Consider the following 18171-nt stretch of genomic DNA (forward strand, 5'->3'; position numbering starts at 1 on the left):
CATGACGCAGTTGTCGCCTTACTCTCGCTATACCTCCAGGTGGTTTTGTTCAGCTTTAGGGGAACCTTTCGAGCCGAAGGGATTAGACAGCCTTGCGCAAACTCTACAATTAAGGTTTCCCATAAGAGTACCAAATTGCCTAGAAAAAACAATGATGAAAAACGTACGTCATCAAACCGTAATAGTTAAACATACCTGACTCAGCAATACACAGGTGTTAGTACGTACAATCACAAAAATGTGAACCGGTATGGAATGTCAGTTTTTTACTGCCTCTTCCTGGGTTTTGTTTTACGTGGCACAGGAAACTTCGTAGCACCACTTCCTTAGCGATTTACTCGCATATAAAGTTTTTCATTCTCTTGAATGCTATTTGTACAGCTTTAACAAGAGCTTCGCGGTCCTATCAGTCTGCTCAGCTTTTGCTCATGCAGACAGCCAGAATAATCCATGGAAAATCCCCGACGCGTTCAAAGTAATGCTTCTGGGGAAAATTAGGGGTCAAATGACCCTTTGGAAAATTTCAATCGATATGAAATTGAAACGGGCCCATCTGTGACCGAGTTGCAATCATCCCAGCAAATATAATCGAAATCCCTTTTCCAGTTTCGGCTGCGCCACACACACACACACACACACACACACACACACACACACACACACACATTCTCTTAGAATTTAGAACAGTTAGGAAAGAAGTATTCTCATTGGACCTGTGAGTAGTTGAGTGTTACAAGGTTCAGTTTTGGCTCCCATTATGTTTCGATAAATGATATACCAGAAAGCTTAAACAGTTATATGAATATGTGTGCAGATGTAAAAAATATGAAGCGATCCAGAATGGTGACAGATGTGGAGTTACAAAACGATTTAGATAAGTTGTACAATTGCAGCCACACATGGAAAATGGAATTTAATGAAAAAAAAAATGCAATGTCCTAGAAATGGCAATAAGTGGCAAAAGATTTTGTTTAAAAGGGAAAGATAGAAAGAATCATTAAAGCAAGGGAAGAGAAAACTTTACGAGTGATCATACAGAATAAACAATCACCAAAGAGGCATATAAATATAATCACTGGAGGGGCATATAGACTGATGACTAATATGAGAAAGGCTTTCCGCTATCTGGATGAGGAAACGTTGAGAGAGATCATTGTCTTTATGATACACTGAAAGTATAATATGCAGCAGTGGTATGGCAACTGCATGTGATGAAGCATGAAAGAAAATTTGAAAAGATACAGAGGAAGGCGACTAGGTTGCAACCAAGTATGAATGAATTCTCTTATGAAGAGAGACTGAAGAAGCTTAAGTTAACAAAATTCAGTGAGAGAAGAAAGATTTAATTCCGATGTTTAAAGAAGTTAAAAAAGTGGAAGAGATGATGAGTGATCTGTTTGTGGATGATGATGGAAAGACAAGAGGACATAAATTTGAAGTGATGAAGAGTAGATGCTTATATGACGTGAAAAAAATTTATAGTTTCCCAAACAGAAGCTTAGACATTTGGAACAGTCTGGAAGAGGTGATGGTGCAAGCAAAGAACATACGTGTGTTTATATGAAGACTGGATAATTTAAGATATGGAGACAGGACAACACGAGTTTACCTCAAATCCTGCATACTACAGTTAGGTAAATACAACAAGGTACAAACAAACACACACACACACACACACACACACACACACACACACACACAGAATTAAAGTACTGTATATCAGATATCGATATGAATTTCATCAGTAACATACAAAAGGATAGTGAGCTGCTGTGTGCAGAATGAATCGCTAAGGATGCGGTGTTACAGAATAATTAAAGCCGCTTGACATACAACCGTTAATACAATCCGAACTAGAGAGGCACTCAGTGGAGCGCATCTCTCCGACAATGGCAACGTAATTTCCAAAACACTCTTCATAATAGGTTTTCTCATCACTGATTTGGGTTTTGCAAAAAGTGTTTTCCGGATCCATAACCTGTAACACGATTCGGATCGGTCCCAAAAGTTAATCGGTTCTTCCCTGGGACATGGGCTATCTACCCACCAAATTTGGTCCAAATCTCTCTTAGTTTTTGAATCATCCTAATAACAGACATACTAACAAACATAAAAGTTAATCGAGTGTTCCCTGGGACATGGGCTATCTACCCACCGAATTCTGTCCAAATCTCTCTTTTATTATTTTAGTAATCCTGCTAACAGACAGACAGACAAACAAACTGGGGTGAAAACATACTCTCCTTGTCGGAAAGAATAAAAACGTGTATGGCTAGTCATGGATATTCCGGCTCATTGTATCACTGTTGGCAAATAGACGACAATTCAGTAGTTTGTATGAGTACAACGAGCACAGTATTAAAACAGATACCAAAGAGGAAAGCAGTTCTTCCCATTTAACATCAAAACGTTAACCTCTGTATCTCATCCCTGATTGTGCAATGTTAAATGAGATACAAACTACCCACTTCCTCTCCTCATATATATATATTTTTTTTTATACTGATCATCTTAAATGCTGACACCTTCGCAAAATCGGTCTTAACCCCCTTCATTACGATACTGAATAAAAATAAAACATACTGCTTTCTCCAGACGACTTTATTCCGTCTAGGGGAGATCTGTCGATCATTACCCTCTCCGCTATAAGATATGTCTTCTAATTTAATAAAATAGCCCGGTAACAGCAACAATGAATTAACAAGTGGTGCCAGGCACAACAAACCTGATCCGACAGCAGTTATTTTATTGCTGTTAAATACTGATTAGTTTCTACCATTTAGTCTCAGTGCACAATTAAAGTCTAGGGTAATGGCGCAAAAGTGTTCATGTCCTCTGAAAATCCGTGATCTTGCGTTTGACCTTACAAGGTCACTCAAGATCAAAAGTCATGCTGCTAAATGAAAGCCCATATGAGACTTCCTATATCATGGTAATAGTAAGTATATCTCCAACGAGTTTTGAGTTATAGCCCTCTGAATATCCACTGAGTTTGACCTTTTAAGGTCAAGGTACCAATTAAAAGCCCATATGGGATTTCCTAGATACTGATAATGGTAAATATCTACCTTCAGCCAGTTCCAAGTTATAACCTCTTGAATATCCGTGACCTTGAGTTTGACCTTTCAAGGTCATTCAAGGTCAAAGGTCTTGGTGCCAAATGAATGCCCATATTACGAGTTCCTGTATGTTCCAATAGCGAATACCTCTATCTTCAACCGTTCTCAAATTATAGCCCTCTGAAAATCCGTGACCTTGATTCTGACCTTTCAGGGTCACTCAACTATCTCCAAATTATAATCACTTTCTTTGGGAACCAGTGCCCACATATCCTGAGAGTTTCATGTAGCCTGATTTCATTCAGCCACTTTTCCGCAATGTTGCTAACAAAGAAACTCGACCAAAAACAATGCCTCGTCGAAATCTATTCGGGGGAGGTAAAAATTACGTCGACGGAGCCAACGGATTGTGGTGCTAATAACAGTACACATTTCTGGTTACCATCGCCTTAAATCACAGGCGGACTAGTCTAGTTCCAGACCCCTGTGATCCTGATGCTACAAAGAGGACTGGATGATTATGTACTGTATATATATATATATATATATATATATATATATACGCTCCGGACTAGGAATCGAACCCTAGACCTCTTAGATAGAAGTCAGGCACTGATACTACTTCACCATGGCGTGATAAAAGCTGTGACACCTGATTTTTTTGACGAACCAGGCAAATCCACAATGGGAGGATATATTTCAGTCACAGCACATTAGGATTATTTCACAGCCCCACGCAACTCAGCAAGTGACAGAGCAGTTTTAATCTATCCCAGACACAACACGAGCATCTTTATATATTGAAGAGACACACATTACACGCGTGTGTACAAATATATTTTTACGTTCTTGACTGGGAATCGAACCCTAGACCTCTTACATAAAAGTCAGGCACTGATACCACTCCACCACGGCGTGATATAAACTGTGACACCTGATTTTTTTGACGAGCCAAGTAAATCCATTATGGGATTTACACACGCGTGCAATGTGCGTCTCTCAAATACATACACTCGTGCTGTGTCTGGGATAGATTAAAACTGCTCTGTCACTTGCCGAGTTGCGTGGGGCTGTGAAATAATCCTAATGTGTTGTGACTGAAATAAATCCTGGTTCGTCCAAAAAAAAAAAAAAAAAAAAAAAAAAATCAGGTGTTAGAGCTTTTATCATGCCGTGGTGGAGTGGTATCAGTGCCTGACTTCTATCTAAGAGGTCTAGGGTTCAATTCCCAGTCAGCAGTGTAAAAATATATCTGTACACACGTGTGTAATGTGTCTCTCCAAGATGTGTGTGTGTGTGTGTGTATATATATATATACATACAAATATATATATATATATATATATATATATATATATATATATATATATATATATATATACGGTATGTATATATATACTGTCTGTATGTACATATATATATATATATATATATATATATATATATATATATATATATATATATATAATGACATGCTTTTCATTTATTCTTGCCATCTTAAGACTATTTCATTCAGCTACGGAGAAACTTTTCGAAATAAGGCGTTAAATAAAGCCTTCATTTAGTCCTTCACAATACAAAAGGTTTTCAAAAATTGAATAAAATTGCCTGGAGGGGGCAAGATTAGGTCAATTACAACATATCACTGGATAGAAGTGGTTTTGAAATGAGGATCCAGCTTGGTTCACAAGTCAGACGTGCGTGTTCTACCAACTTAATGCCGATGCTACTGGTTGGCAGGGAGGAAAAGGTCACGCGCTGGTCATATAGGACTGACCTTATTCGTAACTTCTGACCTATGCGGAGGGTCAACACGATACAAAGTGACTCGCTGTTCACTTCAATAAATACAAACTCGCCACCAAACTTCTTCAAAAACAGCGGCACGGATTGCCACATCGGAGGTCTTATTTATAAATGATCCTGATCAATTTACAGGGTAAGTTTTCATAACATTTAACACTTCTTACACATCCTAATCTAGTACGAAGCCAAAGTCATAAAGTAATTTATTCTTTAACGAAAGACAGGATTTGTTTCACATAAATGTATGAAGCCAAGTTCAATTACATGCCGTTTTACAGTCTAATAATGACGATGTTGAACATCCACCGGCATTCTGAAGAATGAAGTGTTTCTTGCTGTTTACTCAACAACTCTGCAGAATAATGAAATATCCATCCTAAATACTTTTGATGCTGAGTTCTGATGCTGATGGGCCTTGAAAACCACGAACAGCAAACAGCTGATTGAAGAAGAGCGCAAACACACCAGCTAAAAGCTTTGACCACATCAACGCAAGATAAGGGGTACCGATAAGTATAAGTGATAAGGTCAATGGTTAAAAAAACAGACTGGTGATAATCAATTCACCTCTAAAAACTACTGATTAGATGACAAAGTTACATTATATCTTGGTGAGAAACTGAGTGGATAAAAAGTAGCCGGTAGGTGACAAAATTACCAGTGAAAAGATGATCATCCACGACCCAACCCAACCTTACTCAGCTTACTCGTAAATCAATCTATTAAGACCTACCATAGCCTAACACAATCTAGCCTGACCCATCCTAACCACAATCTAACCTTATCAAACCTTGAGTGGACAAGAGTCCCTATCATAAAGGTCAGAGCTCAACCTAATTCCTATCTATCTATCTATCTATATACCTAGGCTGCTTCCCTCAAGGAAAGGGAGGTAGCCGAGACAGGACGACTCACTCTCCATTTACTCATCCATTCAAACACATTCATTCGCATCTTAGCCCCAAAGGGGAGAACGGACAGATCCTCACCGCATCACACCGCACAAGGGTCAACTGCGCAATGCAAGCAGTGACATCCACAGCAGGGCCCGACAGCAGAACTGGTTTACCCCTGCCACATCATAACAGACCCATCCCCTTACCCGCACCTGACCTGACTAGCTGATCAGACCAAATGCGGGAGAATATCCCCTCAGGGCTGCGTCATCACTTATTCATTCACAATTTCTCTCCATTTATTTCTGTCACGCACAGCCACTCTTCCTTGCTCAACAGACATCCCTCTCGCATCCAGCGCTCTCTTCACACTGTCCATCCATCCTATTCGTGGTCTTCCTCTCAGTCTTACACCTCTCACATCAGATCTAGTTATCTTTTTCACCAATCGCTCATTATCCATTCTCTCCATATGCCCAAACCATTGCAACACCCTCTGCTCAACTCTACCAGCCATCTCCCGAACAACTCCAGTTCTCCTTCGCACTTCATCATTTCGCACTCGATCCATAAGCATCACTCCACACATACTCCTCAGACATCTCATCTCCATTACATTCAAACTTTTCCTCTCTGCTACACCCATATTCCATGTTTCAGCTCCATATAACGCAGTCGGTACCACAACACCCTCACACAGCCTTCTCTTTACATCCATTCTAAGCGAACGACATTTAAACACTTTTTTCATTCCTCCCAGCACCTTTCCTACTTCATTTATTCTAAACTTCACTTCTGCATCTATTCTTCCATCCACAGCAACATGTGACCCTAGATATTTAAAACAATCTTCCTCCTCAAGCAACTCACCATTCAAAACTATATTCATCCCCCTACCATCTATCAACCTCGTACACTTCATCACTTTACTCTTATTCTCATTTACTTTCAATTTCCTCCTTTCACACACCCTTCCAAACTCCTCTACCAATTGTCTCAATCTCTCCTCTGAATCAGTCACCAGTGCAGTATCATCTGCAAACAGCAGCTGCTTCAGATTCCACTCTCCTCCATCAACATTTACCAGACTCAGACCACCTAAAACTCTTGCATTCACCTCCCTTACAACACCATCCATGTAAATATTAAACAACCAAGGCGACATCACACATCCCTGTCGCAGCCCCACTCTCACGGGAAACCAATCACTCACAGCATTTCCCACTCTTACACACGCTCTACTATTTACATAAAAACTTTTCACCCCTTTTAGTAACCTACCATCAAGTCCATACAATCTTAAAACAGTACACAAAGCCTCCCTATCAATTCTATCGTACGCTTTCTCTAAATCCATAAATGCCCAAAACACATCCTTGCCTTTCGCTAAATACTTTTCACACACTTGTCTCACAGCAAACACCTGATCAACGCATCCCCTCCCTCTCCTAAAGCCACACTGCTCATCACTAATCACTCCCTCTGTACCCTCTCTAACTCTCATAATTAACACTCTACCATACACTTTACCTACAACACTCAACAGACTTATACCCCTAAAGCTAGTACATTCATACTTATCACCCTTGCCTTTATACAACGGGACCACACAAGCACTTGCCCAGTCAATTGGCACCATACCTTTCTCAAAGCACACATTCAATAATCTTACTAACCAGTCAACAATAGTCACTCCACCACCCTTCAGGCATTCCACAGCACACCCATCCATACCTGCAGCTTTCCCTGTTTTCATCTCCTTTACTGCCTTCTCCACTTCCTCCTTCGTGATCAAAGAATCATTCAACTCTCCCAACACATTTATTCCTTGCACCCTTCTACCTGCCACAATCTCAGCCACCCTTTCCTCCTCTACATTTAACAATCTTTCAAAATACTCTGCCCATCTCTTCCTTACTGCATCCATCTCAATTAACATCCTTCCATCCTCTGCTTTTACTCGTTCTTCCTTCCCAGACTCTCCCTTTCGCACCCTTTTCACCTCCTTCCAAAACATTTTCTTATTCTGTTGAAAATTCTCTGTCAGCCGCCTACCCCACCTCTCATCTGCTGCCACTTTAGCATCACGCACAGCCCTTCTCGCTCTATTCCTCTTTTCCTTATACCTTTCATATGACATCTCATCCTTCCTCTGCAGCCACACTTCATATGCACGTCTCTTCTCAGCCACAGCCATACTTACTTCCTCGCACCACCATTCATTTCCTTTTCTTACACCACCAACCACACGTCTCACACCACACACCTCTTCTGCATGCCCCACCACAGCACTCTTAAACAACTGCCATTCCTCCTCCACGCTGCCATTTTCCCGATCTTTCACTGCGTTCCACTCATCTTTCAATTTCTCCTGATACTCTATCTTTTTCTCTCTTTTATCCAACTCACTCACTTTCAAAACCTCCCTGCCACACCTAACCCTCCTAGCTCTCACCCATCTCTTACCTACTCTTAACTTTCCCTCCACCAGGTAGTGGTCAGACATACCTCCACCCTCCCCTCTCAGAACTCTCACATCCAACAATCTTCCTATTACATTCCTAGACACAACCACATAGTCCATCAAGGCTCTATCAACAACCCTTCCACCCTCCTGTCTCACCCATGTATACTTATAAATATCTTTCTTCTCAAACAGCGTATTCCCAATCACCATCTCTCGCTCAACACACGTCGCTATCATTCGTTCCCCATTTTCATTTCTTCCAGGCACACCATGCATACCAACTACGCCTTCAACTGCTACATTTCCCACTCTAGCATTCAGATCTCCCATCATTACCACATTCACATTCGCTCCAAAACTCTGCAGACACTCATCAACATCATTCCAGAAAGACTCCCTCTCTTGTTCATCCCTTTCACTATCAGGCCCATATGCACTCACAAACACCCACAACTCACGTTCAAATTTCGCTTTCACCCACATCAGTCTCGATGACACCTCCTTCCATTCAATCACACACTGCTGTACTTCCGGACTCACTAACAAGGCCACACCTTCTCTTGCCCTTCCTCTATCAACACCTGACAATCTTCCATTCACACTTCCAAACATAGATTTCCCCTTCCCTTTCATCTTCGTTTCACTCAAAGCTAACACATCCAACTTTCTTCTCACAAACATTCTCCCAATCTCCTCCCTTTTAGCCTCAATTGTACTACATCCACGCACATTCATAGACCCAATCTTCAGGGTATGGGGATAACTCCATCCCCCGTCCCTTTCTCTGGCCTGTCTCTTTTTAGGAACTAAAAAACAGAGGAGGGGGTCCCTAGTCCCCTCACCCCGCCCCTTTTAGTCGCCTTTTACGACACGCAGGGAATACGGTGGCAGTATTCTTCCTAACACAACCTGGCCGCAGAGTAGTAGCACCACCCCATAGTGCGGCCAGGTTGTGTCCCCCCCGCCACAGGGGTTATCTGCATAACCTTTAAGGCCGCAAATACCTTAACACAGAGGTCATACGCAGCCCAGCCTTGTGCCACCTAACCTAAACTGTTCTCCAGGAAATTAGCAAGAATCAAACCTATCACAAAATAACCGCCACCATTCTTAATGGAGAAAAAGACCATATCAAACAGGTCAAATAGCCTAACTTGTATACTGTATATCCCACAATATTTTATGCTAAGGTAACATGACACAGCATAATCTAACAAAAATAACCTACATCAACCATAAAAGGAGGGAAAAAATCTTTGCAAAGAGCTCAAACACAGACTAGCCTTATTACATCTAACCTAACCTGTTTTAATATTTGGGGGTCGAAAGACCCTCACACAAAGGTCACTGGTCAAACACAGCCAAATAAAATGCCACCTAATCTAATTCACTATACCGTGCCCCAACGTAACCTGACTCAACCTAACCCAAAATAACAAAACCTGCATCAACCTCGAGAGAGCGAGTGACGTTACAGAGGTGAAACACAGCCACATATAATTCATCTTAATCTAATCTTCCCTATTACACTTCATTCAAAGCTAACATGACGCAGCCTAACCTATATTAAAACAACCAGCACTAACCTCGATGGTCGAAACACCTAACATTATTCTACCTACCCCAACCCTATCTAACTTATCATCACCCATATTATCCTAAGTTAACATGACACAGTCTAACACGAAACAAAAAAATTCGTACCATCCTTGGCGTGCCAAAAAATCTTATCATTCATTCGTCATCTAATCCAGTGTTGTCCGATATGGAGCGTAGGAGCCCGGGGCTTGACAAGTACGTCCTGACATTTAAGATGAGAGTGACCAGCCTCACTCGTCCCTGAGTAGCATTACATGAGCAATAAAACCCAACGACCCCTTGGATATAAACATGCACCGGCTCAATCGTAAACCACCAGGCACCATAATTTGGTTATATGGATACCACCCAGCGTAGTAAATGGTTTCCTGGTATACAGGAAACCATTTGGCTTGTCATTCAGTGTAAAGTCACCCGCAGACAGAAGGAAGAGGAGAGAATGAAGGAAAAAGAAACAGAGGAGGAGGAATGGAAAGAAGGAAGGAAGAGAGGAAAGGGCAAGCACCCGAGGGCAGCACTACACCGAGTGAGTGGATAGTGAGCGACCCCACCAACCACTAAAACAAAATATTTTACATTAACCTTGTGGGGTCCGTCAAACATAGTCTGCTTAATTCCACCTTATCCGAACTATTCTAAGGTAAAATGACACAGTCTAACCTAAAACTATCCAAACTATTCTAAAGTAATATGACAGTCTAACCTAAAACACAAGACTGCCAACATTCCCAAAGGAATGCAAGATGATTTCCACACAGTTACAATACACTGGCATGTTTCTGTGGAAATTGCCATAATTACTAATGGCCATATATAATAATTGTAGGATCTAAAAATTTTCATGTTTTTATGGTCTGAAGTTTGACCCCAAAAATTCCTTAAAAACGTCCAAATCGGGGCTATTGGCCCAAGGGACAAATGAGGCAAGTTTGACGCGGACTGGTGAAGAAAAAAGAAATGACGCCACGTTGGAAAGTGTTAGGATGAAAGAAGAAACTGACGAAATAACAGTCGCTCTCCATATTTTGGTGTGAAGTCCTAAAAATATCTCACACTAACCTTGAGGGGGCGAAAGACCTTATCATAGAGGTCAAAGAGGTCCTTTTGCACCCTAGGTGGCCAGAAGGTATAGGTGAGATAGAGGACATGGCCTGTGTTGACCAGAAGGAAAGACATATTCCAGGCGAGGATGTCCACCGCGCAGATGTCGAGGCCGGCCCACAGAGTGAAGAGCAGGATGCCGACGCATAGGATACAGCGCATCACCAGCCCGGACAGGCGGAAATTGTGAGGCACCAGGAACGCCAGCAGGCAGAAGAAGTTAGCCACCTGCATGAGAGAGGAAAATGGAGCATGAGGCTACTTATGTGTAGTTACCTGGAATTGAAAAGCAGATAAGAGAGAGACGAGAGAGAGGGAGTTTGGATTTATTTATGTGTACCTAACTGGAAGAAGGAGGGATATTGGACTTTTATCAGGCTACGTACGGCCACTTGGGCGATATACAAACAGATATATAGATAAACACAGATGCAGACAGATAGACAGAAAAAATTGACAGACAGTGTGAAAGGTAACAGAGTTAAAAGAAAGACGGGCAGGCAAAGGATGCAGCGCATCACCAACCAGGAAATGCGGATGTTGTGAGGCACCAGAAACTCTAATAGGCAGAAGTTGATGACCTGCATGTGAGGGAGACTGAGTTTATTGAGGCTACGTATGGTCACCCGAGAGATGTACACACACACACACACACACACACAGATTGGGTTTATTATGGGTAAAGCATGGTTACCTACATGATACAGAGAAGACTGGATACATTTGCACTAGGTAGGTATTACTTAAGTTGGGTTAGAATAGGTTAAGTTGGTTTACGTAGGACTGGGCTAGTTAAGGTTTGGTTGAGGTGGGCTGGGCTAGACTGGATTAGTTAGGATAGGCTGGTTATGCCTGGGTTAATTAATGTTATGACAAATTAAGTAGGACTGGGTTGGCTTAGGTTAAGCCAAGGTGGACTGGCTTAGATTAAATCGTGTTAGATTAACCATGATTAAGTTTTGATGCATTGAGTTAGACTACATGAATTTGGCTGAACTGATTTCATTTACATTAAACTGGGTTATATCAGGCTGAATGGGTTAGTCTGCGCTGGGTCAGGTTTGGCTGGGTTGAGTTAGTTACACTAGATCGGACAAGGTTAGGCTAGCAGGGACACTGTCACGGGGTTTTTATAATATCAGGGTAATTTTGATATAAATGGTTAAATATTATTTAATTTGATAATAATATTCAATAATATTGAAGAGCAGAGACAATGTTTGTCTCGCTACATCAAGCAACGATTTCTTTACGCTGTCTTGTGCACGATTCTCTGAGAACGAGAATTTATAAACTTTCTCAACAGTACACAGCAGAGACTAATTACTCACGATTGCTGAATTACTGTACTGTTAGCCTCTGGAGAAAGTTACATCACCCCTGACAATAAATAACTAATACTAATAATAATAACATCAGGTTCTTACTGATGCATTAACTCCTGGCACAACGGATTTTAAGTTAATACAACAAGACTGGTCTAAGTACCAGTTATGAAAGCAAACGTTTATGCAAGCTAGGAGCTATATGGAAAATAAGCTTAATTATGGAGAAATGAAACAAGATTTTACTTTACATTAAGCTCAAAAAAGAACTGTTAAATTTATTAATTACAAAAAATAAATTTAACGTTACAATTCAAATCAAATTAAATGAGACGCACTCACTCACACACGAGCTAAATACTTACGCCTAGAAAAAAAAACACCTTAATTAAACTCTTAAACTAGGATTACAAAAAGGAAATACCGGTCGATGAATGCTATGTATCACCCGAGGGGTGGGAGGACTGGATTAACTGTGAAGTGGAGTTTGGGTAGTAGCTGACCTCTCACACTGCTGGCACAGGACCTTCCTCCGTCACAACAAACACAAGACTGAGTCGTGGGAACAAAAGCGGAGCACTCGGCCGCATTTTTTTAACGGTCGAATGAGCAGGGGCGAACAATAAAAAACAATAGTATCGCTCAGTACAGCACTTAGTGACGTGCATTAAATCGGTCACTTTTGAAAACGGTGACGAATGTTTTGAAAAGTATACTCCGAAATGGAGGGAGAAACGGTTAGCTGAGCGATACACAGTGAGCCTTCCACTAATAGTTCGTGGCTTCTCACAAAAGGGAAATGTCACGAACTGATTCGTGACAGACACGCTGGATTAGGCCAGCTGGATTGAAAGTATGTTCGGGTATATTAGTCTGACCTAGGTTAGATTACGCTGGGTTAGGCAACGGCAGGTTAGATTACACAGGACTGAATCAGCTTGGAGTGAGCTCGGCTAAGCTAATTACGGTAGACTGAGATGAAACAGTTTGAATTCAATTACATTAAGCTGAGTTAGGTTTGTTAGGGCTGGATTAAATGGCCTGGGTTTGATTAGTTTATTTAAGCTGGTTAAGATTATGATGGGTCAGCCTGATCTGGTTTAATCTGGGTTATGCTAGGTAAAGGCGCCCAGTATCCACTCTTTTATGTCGCGTTACCTGCAAGTGACTCTACAGCGCGTGTTAAGCCACGTGGTTTCTCAGACAAGAAAACCATCTACTAAACTGGTTTCTTAAGCATGTAACCAAATGGACGCCTGATGGTTGGGTGGATGAAGACAGTCTATCTAGATGTGGCCTATAAGGCATTACCTCTTACGAAGAGTTGGAGTTTACTGCTCACATAATACCATACTAGGAGGGCTATTGGCACTATAGCCTGAAATATCTGGTCTAGAAGGCCTAGCCCAGGGCCCCTAAAAGCTTAACGATTAGATAATAGATATATTGACAGGGTAAGCTGGATATGGTGGCTTTCAGTACGTTAGGATAAGTTTACATTTACAGGTAGGATGGTGTGGTTGGGTTGTGTATGTTTAGTTGTTTAGTTTGGAAGGATTACGATGGTAATTAAAGCTGAATCAAGTTGGAGCACCTTTGGACAGTGATATGTTTGGGATTAGTCTTCATCTGAATAATTTGGACTGGGCTGGGTTAAAGTGACGATAATCCTTTCAGTGAGATTACTTTTTTTCCATTTCAGTTTTCCTACCTCCAGACAGGTTCTTACAGGTGTCTTATCAAGATAGTTTAACGTCAATGAATGATGAGGATGACAGAAATCGTTCCTAACCCTCAACCCAGCACAACAGGTTTCTCTTAGGATGAATAAAATGGCTTGGCCGAGACAAAATGTAAACTGAACAAGCCTTTAGTAAAGACGTATCCCCACCATGTGGTAAAGAATACAGGTATGCACTAATAAGTATGGCAATTTCATATGTACGGTAGGGGGATAAACCAGGACTCGTACACCACAGCCGTGTTTCTGTCGTCCAAGCTGGAGCTTGGGATTCGAAGCGCGTCTTGGGGCGCTTGGTTTCTGTCCGCAAAAACAGTCCAGGATACGTAGAACCGAAAAATTACGTGCCGATCGCAAAGTAAACAGAGGGGTTCGCCGAAGACGATCATCTGACGAATATGCAACCTACACGTAGCAGTTATTTGTGCTGAACTGGCTCTATTATGTCGTTAATATTAGCCACCTGCACCCTAATTTTACGTACATCGTGCTAATTTCATGATATTTATCATTTACGTGTCCTTGCTGGCCTTTCTCACTCTCCCCAAGCTGCACCAAGACTGCTCCCGACCACGCATGGTTGAGATACGAAGACGGTCTTGATTTCGATAACAAATGCTTGGGCTGGCTTCGTATCACTTTGGCCGACAAAAACGGCGCAGCTTGGTTTCACCGAAGATAGCTTCGAATCCGATCCGTCAGCTTGGACGACAAAAATTCGGCTTATCTTTAAGAAGTAAAGATGATCCAGCAAGTAGTCTCCAAGATACAGCTATTTACAAATTAATTTCCTTATATGGAAGTAGCTCGTAAAACTCTTACAATGTGGCAATTTCATATAAAAGGACATATACTAGGGCTCATACTCCATTTTTCTGTACGATATGAAGAGAATCCAGCAAGAAGTTTCCAAAATACAACACAAGACATATTTTTCCTCATATGGTCATCACAGCTCGTAAAGTACAGACAATATGGCAATTTACATATACGGACATCAACTACGAAACATACTCTATCTTTCTCTGTGATATGAAGCCAATCCACCCGGTAGTTTCAGAGATACAGGCCTGGACGGATGGACGAACAGATGGAGAGACTGACGGACGGACAGGGGCGATTCCTGTATCCCCATCATATGGAATAACGGTGGGAATAACTACGACATTGCACAAAAAGATTGGGGATAACGGAGATTATTCTAACCCCCTCCACACAATAGGTTAAAGTCGAATATATATAATCAGCCCGCATCAAGACCAAAATGGACAAAGAAGTCATCCTACTTAACGGGCTGACAAATCCATACAAAGAAGGCTACCGGTTCACGTTACTCTAAATGACTGATTAAAAGACATCCTTTGGTACAGCAGCCACACGGAATGTACTTTATGATGATTAAGCAGTCCAAGGGGAGATATGACGAGCATCTCCGTATCTAATTCGCATTTTGACTCTTTACACAATATACAGTACACATCCTACTGGTCTGCCCATCTGAACATACAGAAATCTTTCAAGCAGCCAGATCAAAACAGTTCACCAAAACAGCTAAAAGTTGAATAAAACAGTCTTTCAGTGGCAAAAATAAAGCTAAAAATACGTCACTGGACTGAAGTGGTTAAAGCTCAAAATAATATATAAATACATGAATAAATGAGTAATTAAATAAATTATCATCACCATCACCCGTCTATGAAGTTAAGTTACCGTACCTGGAACAGCGTGAGTGTGGCACCGGGCCATTCTTTGCAGTACACGATCCTTTCCGCATTGCCCGTCTCACTCAAGTTGCCGCCCAGAGCCATGTTCAAGGTGAAGTTGTTGTGGGCAGTGGTGAGGTTGTACAGGGCGGTGGTGTCGTTGTAGTCCTTGGTCAGCATGTAGTCAGCCTCGGTGGGGCCTCCGGAGTCATTGTAAAGAGTGCCCAAGCGGTCGCCATTCCCTGGCGCTCCTCCATCAGGGGCCACCGTACCGCCTTCCTCCGCCATTTTGGAAGTCGATCCTCTGCCGTCACCTCCAGCTCTGACAAGGATACAAGGATATTTATTTCACATTTACTATATTTATCCACTAGGTTAATCGGGGAAAAATAAATAATCACTGGTTATATATTTCAGGGCGGAGATTTATTTTGACCATACATGCACTGTGAGTCACCAAAACCACAACTATACTCTGCCCACTTTAACTAGGCCTAAAATAGACATCTCTCCATCTTGAATGTTGAGCTATAGCAATAATTTAACACCAGAATATGGTGCCACTCACGAGCACGTGCTAGACAGAACGTAGCGCCGTATCACTTTCTTTCTCACCCACTAAGCTACTAGTAATACGATACAGCTCAACAAAAATCTTCATCAGCTTAAAGTGAGCGAACTCTATACCAAAATAACCCTCACACTAAAAACTATAAATTTTGGTGAGTACGATACTGAATTATTTTTTGTAACAAGTATGAATCACATACTACACACCATATCCGTTTTTAGCTGATTACACGAAACATGGAATGTTGTTTGATTGTCTATAGGCATTTTTCCCGAGCATATACCTGAACACTGCATAAAAGAAGGGTGTGCAGTGAGAGATGCCTCATCTTGTGCTATTGGGTAATAACAAGATTAAGCTGTAACTGCTAATGGAGGCGCCGCCTCCTGTTGCACAACACATTCGCTACGCCCGTGTGCTTACTTAGCAATAATTTACACTTTATTTTTTCACAAACCATTTTAATTAAAAAACGTTATTCTGCTTTATTTTCCAAAATACAGGTAGCTTTAATCCTAGGATAAAAATATAATGTGTAAAAATAAAGCATTCTACCGAAAACCATTAATCCATGTTTGTGCTTCTGTAGGTATTGTGCAGTTGTGATCAAACTTAAACCACCCCAAAACTGGGTCAGAGCCTAATGAATTCTTGCAAAACTAACCGCTTATCCACTTCAATACCAGGACGTCTTTTTCGTTCTATTGTTCGAACGAGCGAGAGATAACACAATGCTAAATGTAGCTAGGTGGCAGGTAGGCAGTAGAGAACAGCACCAAAACTGGGATATTTTGGAATTATTAAAGCTTAAGTGAATCCACGCACATTGCTGGAAAGCTTATGAAATATTATTAAGGCGTTACTTACGTGACTTCTCAAAATTCGCAAAATATTGCTGATAAAAATTTTTAAAAAGGGCCAAACTGAGCATCAAAACGGGTTGTCTCGGATACTATTAAAGCTTCAGCGGATCTACACACACTGCTGATTATGAAAAATGTAATTAATGTTACTTAGCTATGTGACTTATCTCAAAATTCATCGCCATATTGCTGAAAAAAGTCAAAACGCGCCAAACTGAGAACCAAAACATCGAAGTGACAGCTTTGTCCATCATCTCTGCACTGCGTCCCCCTTTCACTTATATATTCATGTGGCAATCAATTGAGCCACGACGCTGACGCTCATAGCTTATGATATTGTCTTTACCTCGAAACACAAGCTGGTAACCGTCATGCATTGACATGGGGTTTGTTCAAAGCCCTTAACGTGATAGTATGCACATTCTGAAATAAGACGGACAATTTCAAATGCAGCATTAGTAGCTAACAAGTGGGCTATTTTTGTTTTGTTTTTTAAGCTAAAATAACAACATTAGCAAGCTTACTCGCTTGAACATGTTCCACATTTTCAAGTGTGAATGTCTATGGCTTATTTTTGCTGCCAGCAGACGACTTTATTCAATTTAGCAAGGTGCTTTAGTAATGACAGCTTTGTTCAGGCGAAAAGCGATCCCCTAAGCTGAATACAATTGTCTGGAGGATACAATGGTATGGCAGAAAAGACGCCATCGGCCAGGTGTTCTTAAAGTAATGACTTGATACCCCATGGGATTATCGAAATGGGTTCTTTGGGGTTTCCAGAAAGGCATCCTGAAAAAAAAAAAAAAGTGAACAATTGGCTTACTGTACTTACACAAAATACCGTAATCTGTGTATGAATACTGTTTTGCTGAAAACAATAATAAAAGTATCCACAGGATTCAGCTGTTTGTTCATAGTCATTCTCTTTTCTCTGTTTACAGGAAACTGAAATACCGGATTAATAGTATTAAAGAGGGGGTACCAGGCTGACTTGGAGTTAAGCCTGGAGGTATCGGCGCCGAAAAAGTTTAAGAACCACT

General features: G+C 41.2%; 1 protein-coding gene across 1 annotated transcript in view; it reads right to left on the reverse strand.

Annotated features, from left to right (window-relative positions):
- The window catches only part of LOC145401915 (uncharacterized), an 80589-nt gene that overhangs the window by 40376 nt on the left and 22042 nt on the right, over positions 1-18171 (reverse strand). Inside the window, exons 2-3 of the mRNA XM_080274021.1 lie at positions 15710-16019; positions 10887-11156 (exon numbers count right to left, since the gene is read on the reverse strand). Coding sequence (XP_080130147.1) covers positions 10887-11156; positions 15710-16019 — 580 coding nt within the window. The remainder of the gene's footprint in view (positions 1-10886; positions 11157-15709; positions 16020-18171) is intronic.

The sequence above is a fragment of the Coenobita brevimanus genome, chromosome 57, assembly GCF_032717465.1.
Source record: "Coenobita brevimanus isolate Jiangsu-jjx chromosome 57, ASM3271746v2, whole genome shotgun sequence".
Classification (NCBI taxonomy): Eukaryota; Metazoa; Arthropoda; class Malacostraca; order Decapoda; family Coenobitidae; genus Coenobita; species Coenobita brevimanus.